Raw genomic sequence first — 18,729 nt, forward strand, 5'->3', positions numbered from 1 at the left:
TGAGGATAATCTGAGCTGGCTGGCTGTTTGGAGCAACCAGGGGGGGATGCTTGCAATTAGCACAAACATGCAGGCTTCAAGCTTCATCCCCATCCGTATGCCCTGGGGGAAAAGACTGTGAGATACAGAGAGAGAGAGAGAGGAAGTGGAAAGGAAGCAAGGAGAAAAAACGTTTTAAGGAAAGAATTTGGGAGAGGGACTCTTCATTTGGATGCTGGCTTTGCGTGTAGCAGGGTGCATTCTCCAACAGTGGTGGTTCAGTGGCTAGAGCAGAGCTTTCCAAACTTTTCACGTTGGCGGCACTTTTTAGACATGCATCATTTTGTGACATGGCAATTGCGTTTTACTAGCAAGCTGGAGGTTAAACGAACCCCTTTCCAGCCCCAGGAGGAGAGCGGGGAGCGTTTGCGCCACACACCTATGCACTGCAGCCGACGCACTAATGTGTCGTGACACACGGTTTGAAAGCTCTGGGTTAGAGTGTTCGACTAGGGCCTGAGAGATTAAGGTTCAATTCCCCACTCGGCCATGAAGCTCATGGTGGGGTGACCTTGTGCCAGCCACTACTTCTCAGCTGTACCTACCTCACTGGGTTGTTGTGGGGATTAAATGAGCGGGAGAGCTGTTGTAAGCTGCCTTGAGCTTGGGGGGGGGGAGGTGGGGTATAAATGCAAAAAAGGCCAGTTGCTGGGAATTGCAGGGGGGCAGAGTTGATGTGCTCAGGTGCTGTTTGCGGGGTTCCCATTGAGGCATCTGGTTGGCCAACAGAATGCTGGACTTAAATGAACTTTTTCTTTGTTCTAAGCTTCCCATTTTATATTTTTTTAAAAAAGCTGGGGGACTATGGCTACAAGGCATATAAGGTACCAAGGAAACTTCTCTTGCACAACTCCTGATCCTTTCAATAGAGCTTATGCAGAAGAACTGCCCTGGAGGATTGTGGTCCAAAAAGTTGGATCTCTAACCCGTACCCTTAACTCCAAATAATATGTTTATGAGGAACATAGCACCATATCAGGTTCTTCTTCGCTTCTGTAGCATGATGTGATGATGTTGTGATCCCGTCCCCACTCACAAGTAAATTCCACGATTTTGGGGTGACTCTGGGCAAAACCATGCTTTGTCTAGATGTGCAGCTCAGGGGGCGGGGGTTTCTGAGCCCAAAATTCCAATGACTAGTGGGGCAATTCAGGGGAGAGAAAGATGCAAATTCCAAGCCTCAAGCTGCAATCAGTTAGAAATGAGAGGCGGGGGGGCCTATTCCCACCTCCCCTTCTTAGAACCATGTAAGGCAGGGGTAGGAAGCTGCCTTTATACTGAGTCAGACCATTGGTCCATCTAGTTCAGTATTTTCTGCACTGACTTACAGCAGCTCTCCAGGTTCAGTTCCTGGCATTTCCAGGTAGGGCTGGGAGAGAACCCAGCTTGAAACTCTAGAGAGCTGCTGCCAGTCAGTGTAGATGATACTGAAATAGATGGACCCAACAGTCTGACTCAGTATAAGGCAAATTCCTATGCCTTAAGGGAAGGCCTGTGACTCAGTGGTAAAGCCTGCAGAAGGTCCCTGGTTCAATCCTTGGGAGACTCCCTGTTTGAAACCGTAGAGAGTAGCCGCCAGTCAGTGTAGATGGTATTGAGCCAGGCGGAGCAGTGGCTTGACTCTGTACGAGGCAGCTTCCTGTGGGATCCTGGATCCTGCGTTCCATGCTTTCCTGCTCTTTTGGCAGCTGTACCGTACTGCAAAATATAAAGTTGTAAGGAGCAGAGTTGGGGAATTTAATGGGATCAGTTCGTGGAATGTCTCCTTCCTTTCCTGCAGCTGAAATCGTTCCTGAAGGAGTGCAAAGTTGCCAACTACTGCAAGACGATCCGTCAGCTCTTGGAGAAGCTGCAGGAAAACTCTGCCTACATCACCGGCAAGCGGCAGAAAGCCACCTTTGGCGTCGCTAACCGGGAGGCTGTGGTGAGTCTCTGTTTTCTCTCTCTCTCTGGCTCAGGAGAGGGGCTCTGACTGCCGCTTGGCGGAGCCTCACGCAAAGGCAGGAAGGAAGAGGAGGGCTGGGCATGGATGCTGACTCTCGCTTGAGTTGACTTGTGAAAAAGAGATCAGCCCATGAAAATAACAACAACCCAGAGCTCTCGTTTCATGACGCCCACTAATATTTTTTAAGGCCGTGGTGGAAATCCCTTACGATCTCTGGCCTTTATGATAAAATTATTTAGAGACCTCTGTGGCTGCTCATGACCACAGGCCCTGTAGAGTGGGTGGGTGGGGAGCTTGTGTGGCCTTCCATATCTTGTTGGACTTGTATCAGCCCATAGCCAGCAGGTGATGGGAGTTGGAGTTCAACAAAATCTGGGGGTGGGGTGGGGTTTACAGGCTCCCCATCCCTGCATTAGAAGGTGGAAGAACTGTGATGGAGGTAGGGAGGGGCAGCAAAATGATGGCCTAGTTCAGGGATTGGGGGTGGGCTGTGTGATCCTCCAGAAATACTTTGTATGTATAAAATGCCTGAAACCGTTTAACAACAGAACAGTGTAAATTTAGCATGGTTCCCACAAAACAAAATACCTTGACTGTCAAAGGCTGGGGTAAAAAGGTATGTCTTTGGCATGTAGTGGAAGTTGTTCGGCGAAGTTGCTGGGTGCATCTCTGGGGAGAAGAGGTGCCTCCATTCCATTGCTTTTGGGCTTTCTTCTTCTTTATCTCTGATGATCAGTTTCTTAGCGAGGATCTGGGGGGATCTGTTTGACTTGGGCTGACACACAGGAAGCTTTTTACACAGCATCCATCTGCTGACAAGGTTTTGAGACGGTTGGCCTTTAGACTTACAGCTGTTCTAGACTTTTTTTGGGAGGGAGAAGGAAACTTCTCTTAGCTCCACTAATCCAGTGGATCAAAGTGGCTTTTGGCATATCAAGGAATCATGGGGATGCCCAAACAACTGTTTGAAAGACTTGTTTGCTGGAGTCATAATGAGCAAAGACCTGCCCTTTCCCCTTCAGTCCTCAGCTGCACCAGCTGTAAAATGGGCATAGGAATGCAGACGCTATGACTTGCCTCCAGGGGGATGGGGAGGGGAAAGCTGTGAAGATATGCTCACATGCTGGCTCTTAACTTAAGGTGGTGATCACTTGCAGCTGACAACGGTAATTTCTTGCTTACCTTGACAGGAGCAATGGGAGAAAAAGGTCAGAGAGGAAGGGACTCCGCTGATGAAATATTATGTGCATTGGAAGAAGCTGAGGGAGAAGGAGATACAGCTGGAGATCAGTGGCAAAGAGCGGGTAAGACACAGATGGGGAAGCTGAGGCTCAGGGGCGAAATGCAGACCCCCCAGCCCCTCTCTTTCTGATCCTCAGAACGTTCCTCAGACCACACACCTCTTCCTAGGCCGCACTCCTTCCTGGCCCTGCTTTGCACCCTCCTTTAGTGATTTTGCCTGGCTGGAATATGCCCTTTGAACAGAATGGAGCTGGAATCATTCTTGTCATTGTCCTTCTGAGCCAGAGATGGGAAATGTGAGACCTTCCCATATGTTTCTGGATCACATCTCCCATCATCCCTGACGATTGGCTGTGCCGGCATGGGCCTGATGGCAGCTGGAGTCCAGCAACATCTAGAGAGCCACAGGTTCTCCTTCCCTGTTTTAATAAATAATCATAATAATGTGCTTCCAGTTTCCTGGAGCCTTTAATCCAGGGTCCAAAAAACAACAACAACTAGAGGCCCATCCCTGTTTTAATCGTAATAAGAGCCCGAGCAGCCACTCATGCAGAGACATAGCAGTGAGCCTCCTTTCTGGGTGGGGTTTTCAGCTCCCAGGAACCTTTAGTGTAGGGATGCAGGTGGGGGGAGGGCTATGTCCTCCCCTGATATTGCTGGGCTTCCAGCAGCATCATCGCTGACCATTGGCCATGCTGCCCGGGGCTGATGAGAACTGGAATTCAACAATGTCCATAGAGCCATAGGTTCCCCAGCCTCTGTCCTAATCGTCTGTGTAGTTCTCTTCAGTTAAAGGGCAAGAGATATATTTATATGGGCTGTCATGCTGCTGCTTTATCCTTTCGAACGAAACGGGGAGGACTAAAGTTTTCTGTTCTCCTGGCACAGATGGAAGATCTGAACCTACCTGAAATCAAGCGGAAGAAGCCGGGCGAAGAGAAGGAGGACGATAAGAGGGAGTTCAAGGACCTTTTTGAGCTGGACAGCGACTCTGAAGAGGGGGAAGATGCCGGTGGTGGCCTGTCTGTCAAAGGTACAGCAGGGACTTTGAAGCCGGGGTGGATGGGGGAACCGCAGTCTCCCCTTTGGCCACTAGGGGTTTGCAGTTGCCGTGTTCTCTTGAAAGCGGGAGTTATAGCAGCCAGAGCACACCAGGAAAGCCCCCCACTCGCAGTTGCAAGGGAATTAGGAAAAGAGCATCCCTTTGGACACTCGCTGCCGGTGTGTTTTAGCATTTGGGAATCACTGGCGGGTTGTGAGGATCAGTTTTGGAAGGGTTTTTAAAAAATGTTTTCCCCCCCCTTAAATAAACACAGAAATATACAAAGGGAAAGCAAAAGGCTCCGAGCGTTGGGAAATCCTGTTAGAAGCCATTTGGTGAGGCTGTTTGCACATCTTTATTTCTCCTGCTTATTAAGGTCACTGGATGAACAGTTCAGCAGATCCTTCAGGTGGCACAATGGGTCAGTGCGCCTGGCTGTTAACCAGAAGTTTGGTGGTTCGAGCCCAACCAGGGACAGCTGTGGGCAGTGGTCCTGCATTGCAGAGGGCTGGACTAGATGACCCTCAGTGGTCTCTTCCAACTCTATGATTCTATGATTTAGCACAAGTCTGCATGCAGATTCCAGAAGGGCGTCTCTGCTACTGGTGCTGTTCAAAAGAGCAGTCGGTTTTGCACATCTTCCCTGGTTTGCACCTTGGTTGCTTTTGAACAGCCTTCCCTGGCCAAGTGCGACTACAACTCACTCACACTAAACTATGGTTTAACGTGGCATGTGATCCCAGCCATTGTGTCCAGACTAGAGACTCTGGTTTGTTTTGCTCCTGAGTTACCTCGAAGAAGAAGCCAGGAAAAAGCTTTAGCTACAGATTTGTGGTTTTCTGGGAGGGAAAGCAAATCCCCATCCTTGGTTCAAACAACGCTAAGTTAGAGATTGTGGTTTGCACCCTCCCTGCATTAGAGGGAAGGAGCATAGTGGCCAAGACCAGCGTGTTCCCAGTAAACCATGTTTTTTCTGTGACTTGCAAAGGGTGATGGGTCAGTGAAATAATCTATAGACTTCATAACACATAACAAATACAAGTCAAAGTCAAAATGAACAGGTTGAAAACAAGGAAGAAAAATGACCAGCCTTCACTATTCCCTCTGGTGGTGCTGAAAGCTTAAATACAGTTCTTCTCACTAGGCTCAATGGTTTCCCCTAACTAGTTCATTAAGCTACTGGGTTGTCTCTAATGCTAATCCTACTCCGAGTGCACCCATTAGAGTTAATGAACATGAGACTAACGGAGGTCCATTAATTTCAATGAATCTACTTTTGAGTAGAACCCAGAAATCAGGCTGGAGGTCCATCTAATCCAGCACCCTGTTATCACAGTGGCCAACCAAATGCCTGGGGAAACCTGACGGCAGGATTCGAGCACAAGAGCACCCTCTCCTGCAGTTTCCAGCAACTGGTATTCAGAATCATTACTGCCTTTGAATGTAGAGGCAGGGAATAGCCCTCGTGGCTAGTTGCCAAGAAGCATTCTGGGGCTAGAAGTGGAGGCACTCGTGCTGGGCAAATCACCCCACAGACTTGCTTTTGAGCTTCCCTGGGACATGTGGCCAACAGCTGGTGGGAATAAGATGCCAGACTCCGTCAATCACTTTGGCAGTTCTTAATGTTGTGTTTGGGAGTTCTTTGTGGTGCAAATCTGGATTTAGTTCACGTTTTTGGTGTGGCCATGTACGGGCCAGTCCCTCTCACGGCACTCGGAGGAATAAACAAGGACATTGGGGCTGTATTGATTTTGAGCCGGTTGCTTGGCAGTCTTCGCCGTCAGCATTTTTTCCCAAGCCGAGTTGAGTGTGTGCACTGCTGTGACTCTAGAAGAGGCAGGAATGCTTATGCTTCTGCTGTCTCTCTCTCTCTCTCTCTGTGTGTGTGTGTGTGTGTGTGTGTGTGTGTGTGTTGTGCTGGTGGCAGGGGCACTGGGTCGTAGCAGGGAACGATGTTCGGGCACCCCTGGAGAGGCGGTTAGGCCACGCATGGCTGGGCTGCTGATGTGCCCGCCTTTAAAGCTAGCTGCCAACCCGGCGACACCATTCTCCCTGCGAGGAGAGAGGCAAGGGAAATCCTGTCAGCATGCGGCGGGCTGGCAATGCGAAATGAAGTGACACGTTTTGGAGGCTGGCGAGCCTCCCTCGGTGGAAGGACAGCAGGAGCTGTCACAGCTGGAAATCTCATCTCTCTCTCTCTCTCTCTCTCTCTCTCTGGTTCCCCAAAAGCATTGAGGCCATGTTTGTTTTCTCGGGGAAGGGCCATTGCTCAGTGGCAGGGCATCTACTATGCTTGCAGGAGGCTCCAGGGTCAATGGCGTCTCCAGGCAAGGTTTGGGAAGAATCCCGTCCTGAAACCTTGGGAGAGCTGCTGCCAGCCATGATACCTAACTAGATGGGCCAGTGGTCTGACTCTGTATAAGGCAGCTTCCTAACATTCCCAAAGTTGCAACGCCCCTTGAACGTAGCCAATTCTGCTTTGTTTACATCAGGATGCGTGACATTTTCAGCACAAGGTCCCTTATGAGGAAACCCAAGTGGGGGGATGGGGCAGGTGGGCGGGGCCAGAGACAAAAGTGGGCGGCGGGTGGGTGCACCCCTTTCTACTGTAGAAGAGGTGTCTTCGTGCTTTTCAGACCCCATGACCCACTTTCAGCTCAAGCATGCATTTGGGAACCCACTGCTTAAACTTTCCCCACATATTTGCATGGTGGTGGTGCTTCTGTTATGACCCACCTTGGATCATGCCACAGACCCCCTAGTAGTGGGTCCAGGCCCACCCATTGAAGACCAGTGCTGCAGACCACGTTTCATTCATGTTCCAAGAGTCAAAGGAACACCCAACCACAGCCTCTCAATTCCCCATCTCATTAAAGAGGAGGAGATATGATAACCACCTTCAAATATCTTAAGGGTTATTGTCACATGGAAGATGGAGCAAGCTTGTTGTTCTTGCTCCAAAGCCAAGGATCCGAACCAATGGATTTTAATTGCCAGAAAGGAGATTCTGACGAAACATTAGGTGGGACTTTCTGCTGGAAAGAGCTGTTTGGCAGTGGAATGGACTACCTCAGAAGGTGGCGGGCTCTCCTTTATTGGAGGTTTTTAAAAAGAGGCTGGATGGCCATCTGCCTGACCTTCTTTAACTGTGTTTCCTGTGTTGCAGGGGGTTGGGCTTGATGACCTTTGGGGGACCCTCCGACCCTGCAGTTCTATGGTTCTGTGGCAAAGAATCTACAAAGTGTGTAGTTGGGAGTGGGGGGAATCGTACAGTTGTAAAGCTGATAATGCGCAGTTTGAAAAATAGGAGTGGGGTAGACCCATTAGGCATATGTGTGAACTTCCCAAACCATATTAAAACATCTTTTTTTGGGGGGGCAGAACCTCCTCTTCTTCATCTTCATCTCCAAGCATCTAACACTTTGCAGCATGCTTGTAAATACCCTTGAAAGCACCTGTTAGATACTTAACGAAGACATATTCATATATGAATTGTTGCTATGTAGCAGATAGGGACTAAGAGCTACCATGGAGAAATTGCCACTGATACAGGATGTAAGGAAGGAGCACAACATACTTTGTGTTTGCTTGGCTTTTGTGTGTGTGTGTTTAGTTAGTGTGGGGAATTTGTGCAGCTGAGAAATCTGCTTGATTTTTTGTTTTAAGGTCTTGGGTACTGAAAGATGTGTCCTAGACAGAATTCCAAGGGCGGAATACAGAGGCCTTTCTTTTAAAATAATTTTTCTAGTCCTCTTGATATATAAACCAGGGGTGAGGAGCCCAGGGGCCTAAGGACTAGACTATTTACTCTTTTTTTAAAAAGAAAAAAAGGAAAAAGTGGGGTGAGTCTGCAGAGATGGATCAGGGTTCCAAGCAACACCTGTGAGTATTGCATTGCTTAGCTATCAGGTAATGAGAAGCTATCGGAAGCTTGGAAAATGGGTGGACCTACTTTGGAAACAGTATGGTATTTACGTGGGATGGGGTGGTGGTGGTGAGACCTAGGCACAAATTCTGCCCTCCCGGCTTCTCTGTTTCGCCCTCCCGGCTTCTCTGTTTCGCCCTCAGGACCCTCCCACAACCTCCTTGTGTTCTTTTGCCTGGCTGGAATATGTCCTGGAGCCCTGCTAATGTCTCTGTATTATCTGACAGTGGAATGTTTATAGCAGACATAGGCAAACTCGGCCCTCCAGATGTTTTGGGACTACAATTCCCATCATCCCTGACCAGTGGTCCTGTTAGCTAGGGATCATGGGAGTTGTAGTCCCAAAACACCTGGAGGGCTGAGTTTGCCTATGCCTGGTTTATAGTGACATTGAAAACCCTCTGCTTTTTGCATACCTGGAAATATAGCCTCCTGTACAAAGGGAACAACCTTCTCTTTTTGCTCCGCCCACTTTGGCCTCTGGCACCACCCACAAATGGCCCCTGGAAAGTTGCCTGTATGGGAATGGGGCCCTCGGTCAGAAAAAAGGTTTCACACCCCTGTATCCAAATAATGGGTTTTGTACAGGGAGAAGCAAGATGATTATTATGATAATTCTTATACCTCACCCATCTGACTAGGTTACGCCAGCCACTCTTGGCGGCTTCCAACAAAATATAAAGGAATAAAACAAAACATCGAACATTTAAAAGCTTCCCGAAACAGGGCAGATGGCATAGTAAGGTGTTCATTGGAACTCATGACAGAAAAGCAGCCGTGAAGGATTGATTGAGGCAGCAGGTTCCTAGTCCCCATGAATTCACCAGAGAGCAAGCCCCACCTCACAGCAAGCTCTTCCCTTGTTGACAGAATGTGCTTCCTATTTATGCTATAGCTGTAGTTTCTTGGCTGTGTTCAGATGAGTGGAAAATAAGCCGTTAATAGCTTGGAAATTACCAATTTTCTGTTAATTAGCAGCAGCTCACAGCCCCTCTTCCTTTTTTTTAATTAAATATTGCAGTAGTTAAGCACTCATTAGCGTTTTATAGCAACTATAATCTCTGCGGAGTAAGTTAGTCTGGAGAGCAGCCTGGCTCCTGATAGTTAACCATTGCAAACTTAGATCTCTAATCAAGACTAAAGGGTTGAACCTAAGATTTAGACCCATCTGAATTTAATGGCCTTGACTCAACTTAGGTTCATTAATTCCAATGGGCGTACGCTGAGGAGAACTTGGTTGGAGACAACCTTACACCAGAGTGGGCCTTATCCAATTTTTAATTCCTCCTCCATTTCAGTCACGAGGGGAATAAGGCCCTTTGGAGCTGTATTTTATTCTATGGAAACCCCCCCCCACCTTGAAATATAAAGAAGTTGGACCTCCTAAATTATCTGGCAGACATTATGAGTTTGTGTGGTTCTATTTTTTAAAAAATGGGCTGTATAGATAGATGCTGGCTGCCTTAAGAGTCAAATTCCGTCTGTTTGCGTTCTAAACTACAAAAATGAATAACATAACTAGAATGTCTTTTAATTTTGATTCGAAATCCATATATTTTTGTTATCACATGTTCCAAGTTTGCAAACATGAGGACTAGTGCTTTGTTTGTTTGAAACGAAAACCACCATTCCATTCCGATAAGAACTATTGGAGGGTGTTCAGATGTCTCAGTAGCCATGCTACTGCTGCTTTGAAATTAGGAATATTCTTCTCTCTCTTCTGTGTGGCTTCCCTCAGAAGAAATGGTCTGTATTTTATTTTATTTTTATTTATACTAATGACCATATACAGGAGCCACACTGCAATTATTGCTTAGATGTACTTTCCTGTTTGGGGAAGAGGGCCTAAAATCAAGGTTTGTACAAAGCAGGGCCTTCTCTGCTGTGGCCCCTTAACTTCATGACTCTGCAAGCTTCCTGACTCCTGTAAACTGTTGTTCACAAGTACAAAAGCAGGGAAATTTTGCAATTTGTGGATGGAAGAAAGAGCCTAGCATTCCACACAGACCCAACTTCCTCAGGGTTTCCTTTTTGCAAAGAGACCATGGCCATAAAATCACATTATGTTTATAGTTGATTCATCCTACTGAGTGTTGCATCTATTTTATTTCTTTAATAGCATGCTTTTTTTTTAAAGAAAGAAAGAAAAGAAACCCTCTTACGTTGCTTCTAAAAGGTTTTGTGGAGAATCACTGGGAGAGCTGGAGTAATAGAAATGTAAGCTTCCCCTAAAAAACAGGACTTCACTGCAGGAGCCACAGTCCTGTCCAGGCCACAGGTCAGGGGTGGGTGGGGCCAGAGTTCCAAAATGGGGTGGGGCAATGAATGCTAATTTTACCTTTGTGCATTGTGGACCACCCCTCTCTACCCTCCACCCAGGGAAGCATTGTTGCAGTTGAAGGGCACGTTTCTAGCCAGGCTAAAACGGCTGAATGGGACTTGTGAGGGGCATGGCCTGGGGGAGAGAAGGTGTGGCTTATAGAGAGTCCCGAGGGCCGGATACAGAGGAGTGGAGGGCCGCATTTGGCTGCTATCTGTCTATCACCATGATGAATTGGATAAGTGATGCTAAGAGGAATGGATGGTGTGGGGAGCCTTGCTTCTCTCTCTCTGTGTGTGTGTGTGTGTCTGGGAGAGAGAGAGGCGGGAGAAAGAGAAAGGTCAGGGGGTTTGGACGCCTCAGGCCAGAGCCGCGTTGAATTTCCGAGAACGAGGCCCGGTATAAGATGGCCTCCCCTCGCCTGCCAGATTTGATCAATGGCCTGTCTGCGGTCGCAGTGGGGAGAGGCGGCGGCGGACTCATTCCTCTCATTTACCGGCTGACGGAGCTCCAGGAGGGGAGGCTGGCTGCTGCGGGCGGTTATTAATGGCTTGGGGAGAGCTGGTGGATTGCCTTGTCACGAGGCAATTAAAGCCGGCGAGGAGCCGCTTCGCTGGCTGCCGCGTCTCCCCGCGCCGGGGCCCGTAATGAGCGATCTGTCCGCATTAAGCTACGGTGCGCCTCTAATGAACTTTAGCGCGTTCCTTCATTTATCCAGCACGTAATCATATTACGCCAATTTAATATTGGGGTGGGGGTGGGGAGGGAGGGGTGAGGGTTGTGTGGGGCGGCCAGAGGGAGAGGGAACGGTCTTCCTCCCCTCCCCCTCCCCAGTTCGTTACGGGAACGAATTTCCCAGTGCGTGACTGTGCATACATTACTAGCCCGCCTGATCTGTAATGAGCAACGGTTGTATATGTTTGTGTGTGTGTGCGGTTGTGTGCCGGGTGAGGTTGGACGTGTTCCTTTTATCAGATAATTAGCCTGTCGACCCAAATGTCAGTGGGTAAGGAAGGGGGAGGAAGAGGAGGAGGGAGGAGGAAGAATAGATTATGTAATAACCATAGATGATTATCTCAGATTTTACCTCAGGGGAGTTTTGTGCTGCTTTCTCTCTTCTCTTCTCCTGCTTATAACTTGCATTTCCCTGCCTCTTGTACGTTTTTGACTAAATGAAAGATATAATTCACTAGAAGTGTGAATTTACTCTGCCTGTTTGTGAAATGCAGCCAAAACTGTTGTTTGTGGTATGTTGTGGTTGTTTGTTCTGTTTTTGTTATTCCCACCCCCACCTTTTAACTGAAGAATTCAGCTGACAGCATGGCTGAAACAGCATCATGTTGCAATAATAATAATAATAATAATAATAATAATAATAATAATAATACATAAATTAAAACACGACCTAAAACAATGAACAGAGCTCCAAAGACAAGATTAGCTTCCCTCTCTATCTTGAGGATTGTGAGGGGATTTGCAGTACCTAGGAAGTTGCCTTATTCTGAGCCCAACCCCTTGGTCCATCTGCCGAAGTACAGTATTGTCAACACTGACTGGCAGCAGCTTTCCAGGGTTTCAGGCAAAGGTACCTTTCTGAACCCTGCCTGGAGATGCCAGGGATTGAACCTGGGGCGTTCTGCGTGCCATAGCCCTTCCCAAATTTCTTTTCCTCTCTGTCTCATTTTCTGTCTACATCAGCTCTCTTGAGGTTGACTGGTCCGATTTATTGTGTGAACTTCATGGCTGAGTAGGGATTTGAACCCAGATCTCCAGTCGCTGAGCTGCTACACTGGTCCCTCATGGAGAGTTAATATAGAGTGGTTGTCCTTCTCAGACCTACTCCACCGTGGGATAATTTGTGTGTTTGCAAGGGACATCATTTGGTTATATTTGTGTAGGGAGCATCACCAGTTGCCCTAAAACACATATCTTCTCAAAGGTGGATCTGCTTAAAGCTGGGCTATCTCAGTTAATAGAGCATGAGACTCTTAATCTCAGGGTTGTGGATTTGAGCCCCATGTTGGGAAAAGATCCCTGCATTGCAGGGGGTTGGACTAGATGACCCTCTTGGTACCTTACAACTCTACAATTCTATGATTCCTTAGGCCAGGCATGTCAAACTTGCGGCCCTCCAGATGTTTTGGACTACAATTCCTATCTTCCCCAACCACTGGTCCTGCTAGCTAGGCGTCATGGGAGTTGTAGGCCAAAACATCTGGAGGGCCGCAAGTTTGACATGCCTGCCTTAGGCCCATTTTATGGATGAGGGAAACCAATGCATTGAGTTGCATAATGGAGATAATGCCATTTTAGGGCAGGGGTTGGGGGGGTCTATGGCGCTCCAGATGTAGCTCGCTTCTAGCTTCTGTCACCACTGACCTTTGGCCATGCAAGTTTGGACTGATGGGAGCTGGAGTCCGGCAACCTCTGGAAGGTCACAAATTCCCCACCCCTGTTTTAATCAAACTTAATCAAAGCCAGAGCAGCCACTCATGCAGAGACATAGCAGGCAGCCTCCTTTTCCTGATGCTGTTCCCAGGAACCTTTAACGCGGGAATGGGGAACCTGTGCCCCCCCCCATTTGCTAGACTACACCACCCACCATCGCTGACAAATGTCAGCCTCACATTTTCCTACAGTGCCTGGGGCGAGGTGCCTCTGGAAAGCCCCCAAATAGGACTGTTCTGACAGTGGAACAGACTCCATCCAGAGGTTGCTAGACTCCTTCCTTGGATGCTTTAAAGCAGAGGTTGTTTGGCCATCAGTTATGGATGCTTTAGTTGAGATTCCTGCATTGCAGGGGGTTGGACTAGATGACCCTCGGGGTCCCTTCCAACTCTACAATTCTGTGATTCTATGACTGCAACAGCTCTCCCTGTTCGGGAAAGGCCACAGCTCAGTGCAGCGCTGTCACTGAGTGGCAGACTGTACTGACCCTAGAAGGACCTGGCTGTCTGAGGCAGCTTCTTACATTCCTGTGTCCTAAGGGCTCAGTGGTAGAGTATCTAACTTGCAGACTGAATGTGGACAATACTGAGCTCTATGAACCAGTGGCCTCATCAGGCAGCCTTCCTATGGTCCTGTGGTGTGCAGAGTGTCTCAGTATTCTGGCCAAAATGTTTTGATGGTGCAGGATTGAGACTACCGAGCTCATGACTTGAGGCTGGGTTGGTCACTCATATGTTCAGTGGGAATGAAATGCCACAAAACCTCTGTGCCTGGAAGGGCTGGCAGCACCCCCCACCCACCCCGCCAGTATCCACAGCCTGCCCCCCCAACCCAGCATGGCATGAAACAGACCCTTTCCGTGCAATGGCTGCAAGCACTCCTGAGGGTGGGGTGAGGAGGGTTAAGGGTGGGGAAGCGTGGAAAAATTTCCCATCTTCTCCCCTCCCCTCCCACCGCACCTCCAGTAATAGCTTCATCGTTAAAGTGATTAATGCTGCCTTTAGAGCGCTCGCTTCCCAACCAAATTGTATTAAAAGTCAGGCTAATATCTCCGGTTCTTGCTAGCAGGGATTCCGGTGGGGGAAAGCGAGGTGGGGGGGGGGGCTAGATGATGTGAACAGGATGCTCTTAACTCCGTAGTGTCTGGGGGCATCACTGTTCTTTCCTCTGCTGGGGGGTTGGTGTGTCTTGGGGAGCAATCAGTCAGTGGGAAAAAGGAGTGGGAGGCACAGGATTCCACAGTGGGTGGTAATTCTTCCAAACCAGCCCCCCCTCCAGAAAGGCAAGCCAAACGCTCTCAATCTGTCGTCATCATCTCCTGCAAGGAGAGAGGAGTGATGTAGGTATTCAGTCCTGCAGGCCAGGGTTCAAATTCCTTCTCTGTTGTGAGGCTCCCTGGGTGGCCTTAGGAGATAGACCCTCTTGCGGCCTTTTGGGCAAAAAGGGAGATGAGAAAAATTAATAAAGCACTTTGTATGTTTGAAAAGCTGGTGGCTGGTTGGTTTATAGAGAGGCACCCGTGTCCATAATGGGGCTTTAGATGCAAGAGTCTCTGCCCCAAAGGAGCTTACAGTCTGAATTTTGGTGGGGGAGAAAGAGGGCGAAAGAGTGGCAACAGAGTAGACCCAGTAAAGTTATGTCGGGTTATGTTGTTTATTTCACAAGATTTTGATGTGGTTTACAGAAAGAATAAAACAATAAAATTGTCTGTAAAAATTAATTTAAAAGCATCAGTAAGTTAAATCCTGAGCAAAATGCATGTCAGCATTTTACATTTCTGGGTAGGCTTGCCTAAACAATAATGTCTTTCGCAGGCATTGAAAAGGGAAGTAGGCAGGGAGTTCCAAAGTGTGTTTGCTGCCATGTTCATTAACTTCAGTGGGTCTACCCTAAGTAAGAACTAGCACTGGATAGAACCCAAGATCAAGAAGGCACAACAGCAAGCAAATTCATTGGATTTCACAGCATGCCATTACTTTATTGAATTTGTAAGATGTAGCAAAGGGGACGCAGGTGGCGCTGTGGGTTAAACCACAGAGCCTAGGGCTTGCCAATCAGAAGGTTGGCGGTTCAAATCCCTGCGACGGGGTGAGCTCCCGTTGCTCGTCTCCTGCTCCTGCCAACCTAGCAGTTCGAAAGCATGTCAAAGTGCAAGTAGGTAAATAGGTACCGCTATGGCGGGAAGGTAAACAGCATTTCTGTGCGCTGCTCTGGTTCGCAAGAAGCAGCTTAGTCATGCTGGCCACATGACCAGCTGTACACTGGCTCCCTTGGCCAGTAAAGTGAGATGAGTGCCGCAACTCCAGAGTTGTCCGCGACTGGACCTAACGGTCAGCGGTCCCTTTACCTTTTACCTTTAAGATGTAGCAATGGGGCCAAGTAAAAAAGGATTGGACAGATTCGCTGAGAGGGCTGGGTCTATCGTTTGGCCATTAGCTGTGATGGCTTACTGGAACCTTGCTAGATCAGGGGAATGTTGTGGACGTAGTGTATCTTGATTTCAGTAAGGCTTTTGACAGAGTCCCTCATGATATTCTTGCAGAGAAGCTGGTAAAATGTTGGCTGGATGAAGTAACTGTTAGGTGGATTTGTAGGTGGTTGAACTGATTGAATCCAAAGAGTGCTTACAAATGGTTCTTCATCAACCTGGAATAAAGTGAAAAGTGGGGTGCTGCAGGGTTCTGCCCTGGGCCCGTTGTTTTTCAGCATCTTCATAAATTATTTGGATGAAGGTATTGAGGGGATGCTCATAAAATTTGCAGATGACACCAAACTGGGAGGGGTAGCCAGTGTTGCAAAAGACAGAATTGGGATCCAGAATGACCTAAACAGATTGGAGACAGGGCCAAAATTAACAAAATGAATTTCAGTAGGGATAAATGTAAGGTTCTACACTTAGGTAGGAAGAACCAGCAGTACATGTGAAAAATATCTAAGGGTCTTAGTAGACCACAAGCTTAACATGAGTCAACAGTGTGATGCAGCAGCAAAAGAGGCTAATGCTATTCTAGGCTGCATCAACAGACATCTAGTGTCCCAATCAAGGGAAGTAATTGTCTTTCCTATTCTGCATTGGTCAGACCACATCTGAAGTACTGTGTGCAGTTCTGGGCACTACAATTTAAGGAGGATATTGACAAGCTGGAATGTTTTGCAGAGGAGGGTGGCCAAGATGTTAAAAAGTCTAGAAACCAAGCCTTATGAGGACTGGTTGAAGGAGTTGTGTATGTTTAGCCTGGGAAAGAGGGTAGGGCTCGAACCCATGGCTTCAAGTTACAAGAAAGGGGATTCCCAACCAAACATCAGGAAGAACTTTCTGACGGCAAGAGCTGTTCAGCAGTGGAATGGTCTTCCTTGGGAGGTGGTGGACTTTCCTTCCATGGATGTTTTTAAGCAGAGGTTGGATGGCCATCTGTCATGGATGCTTTAGCTAAGATCTTGCACTGCAGGGGTGTTGCACCTGATGACCCTTGGGGTCCCTTCCAATTCTATGAATTGGAAACCTCTGACTACTAGTTGCTGGGGCTGTTGCCTTCTTGTTCTGCTTGTGAGCTTCCCTGAGACATTTGGTTGACTACTGTGGAAAGTCAGCTGTTCGCCTGGTCCATGAGGGCTGTTGTTTTGTTCCGTTTGGGAGGAGGGGTTTCTGTGAAAATGAAGATTTCATGGGTGGGCAAGAGTTTTGAATGAAGAGAGAGATGTGGAAAGACCCGCACAGATGTTCTGGTTGGGGAGAGTTGCAAAGAAAAAAAATGAGCATGGCAGATCCACCCAGCTGCTCTCCTGTGATTAAGCTTCTCCCCCTTTCTTTCTAGAAAATGGTTTTAAAAGTGGGTTTTTTTTAAAAAAAAGTTACATAAGCCCTCCTATGTGCCCCCCCTTCCAGGCACCACGCACAGCTCCCTGGCTGCAAAGGTAATGGGAAATAATCAAGGTGCTGGCTCTTGCAATTGCCGGTCGCAGCTGAGCTCTGTTCAGGAGCCCAGTTTGGGCAGGTTTCCATTGCCAGGCAGCCGCTGCAGCTGATAACCCCTTTCCTCCCCTCCCCCCCCCCGCCAGCGGCATGTGATGGATTGGGCTGGGGAGGGGGGTGGCAGAAGAGCCACTTTTTTCTGTTTCTCCTGCGCTTGCAGAGATAGGCTGCTCAGGTGCTTGTCAGGATTATCTCCCGCAGAAGGCAACCCTGCCATCCATCTTCTGCTTGGTCCCCAGGGGGGTGGGAGGCGGGTGGAGAGAGCTGAGCAGTCAGGGAAAAGGCAGCAAGGAAATCTTTTGAGCCAAAGTGAATTTGGGGAGAGGGCGGGGAGTTTTTCAAGTCAGTGTAAACCCAGGGGCTGATGCAGCCCCCCAAACAACTCTCTCTGGTCCTGGGAACTTTTCCTAGGCTGCTCCGTTTGGTGCTCTGCTCAAGTGGGACCTAGCAGAACTCAGCTGTGACTGCCAGCCCTTTCATAAGGGCTTTAGGGGTCTGTGTGTGGCCTGCTGGATAGGGGGCATGCCATGGCTGGAGTGCTGTTCCAATAGGGGAGATTTTCCCGCATAAGGAAAGGGTGCAACATTTGGGGTTTTTTCAGAGTTGGCATGATAGAATCCTGCATGGTGTGCAGAAAGGAAACAAGAGAAATGCTTTTTTGCTCCCGCAAGAGTCAACGATGGCCACCTTTAAAAGAGGGTTAGACAAATTCATGGAGGGTAAGGCTGTCAGTGGCTACTAGTGGTGTTCTTCCCTCCATTGTCAGAGGCAGTAGGCCTCTGAGTGCCATTTGATTGGGAGTCATAAGTGGAGAGTTGCTCATGAGCTCAGGTCCTGCTAGCAAGCTTCCCAAGGCTTCTGGTTGTCCCCTGTGAGAACCAGATGCTGGACCAGATGGGCCCCTGGCCCGATTCCCCAAGGCTCTCCTTGCGTTTGTATATTGAAGACTGCTTTGCTATGATGTAACGCAAAATTTGGTTGCAAGCCATCGTGTCAAGGAATATAGATTCTCCCCCCCACCCCACCTTGTTAAAGTGAGGAACACATGTTGGGAATAATTCTGACTTGTTCTGCTACCTTTGTGTCCGACATCTGAGACTATGCAGTTTCCCGTGTTGCAAAAGTGTCTTAAATGTTTTGATACCCTTTCTGTAATTTGTTTGTTTTTGTTTTGGTCTCCTTGCTGCAGGGAAATCAAAGGCCAAGAAGGGCAGTATAGATGACACTTCATTTGGCAGCAGTGAGGAAGAGGATGACAGCGATGAAGGAGAGTACAAAGTGGAGGACGAAGAAGAGGATGACGACGTCGAGAGCTCCAGCGAGTCAGATGGTAAGTGCGCGCTGCCACGGCTTCCTTGGAGGAATGACGTTGTGCATCTTGGTGAGGCGAGATGTAGGCTTTTGCTCCTATGCTTTTCACCTCTTACGTTTTTGGAAAGGGATTTGCTTGCTGCTATGCAGCTTGCATTTTGTGAGGTGTGTGCAAACACACGTTCCTGGCTGGCACATCTCTGCACACCTCGTACTGTCTTGCTGGTAATCCCTTAAAGAGGAGCAGCTGTTGCCCACGGAGGAAGGTGCTGGGTAGGATCCAGCCACTTACCTGCTACACTGGTGTGTGTATGTGTGCGCGCGCATACCAATTCCATTGGTTTGGCCTGAAAAGATCAAGCAGTGGAGGTCCTTGAAGCAGGGCCCAGGGTGGTGACAAGCAGTGTTTTTGCCTTGGGTGATGATCCACGCAAACGAGAGAAGTCTCCGCCAGGAGGAGGATGTTGCTTGTCAAGAGTGCCGC

General features: G+C 48.4%; 1 protein-coding gene across 3 annotated transcripts in view; it reads left to right on the forward strand.

Moving 5' to 3' along the window:
* NOC2L (NOC2 like nucleolar associated transcriptional repressor) overlaps nucleotides 1-18,729 on the forward strand; it is a 64,242-nt gene that overhangs the window by 42,517 nt on the left and 2,996 nt on the right. For all 3 annotated transcript variants that reach the window (XM_035118506.2, XM_060276220.1, XM_060276219.1), the window contains 4 exons: nucleotides 1,820-1,963; nucleotides 3,175-3,288; nucleotides 4,115-4,259; nucleotides 18,124-18,264. In XM_035118506.2, coding sequence (XP_034974397.1) covers nucleotides 1,820-1,963; nucleotides 3,175-3,288; nucleotides 4,115-4,259; nucleotides 18,124-18,264 — 544 coding nt within the window. The remainder of the gene's footprint in view (nucleotides 1-1,819; nucleotides 1,964-3,174; nucleotides 3,289-4,114; nucleotides 4,260-18,123; nucleotides 18,265-18,729) is intronic.

Source organism: Zootoca vivipara, chromosome 6 (assembly GCF_963506605.1).
Source record: "Zootoca vivipara chromosome 6, rZooViv1.1, whole genome shotgun sequence".
NCBI lineage: Eukaryota > Metazoa > Chordata > Lepidosauria > Squamata > Lacertidae > Zootoca > Zootoca vivipara.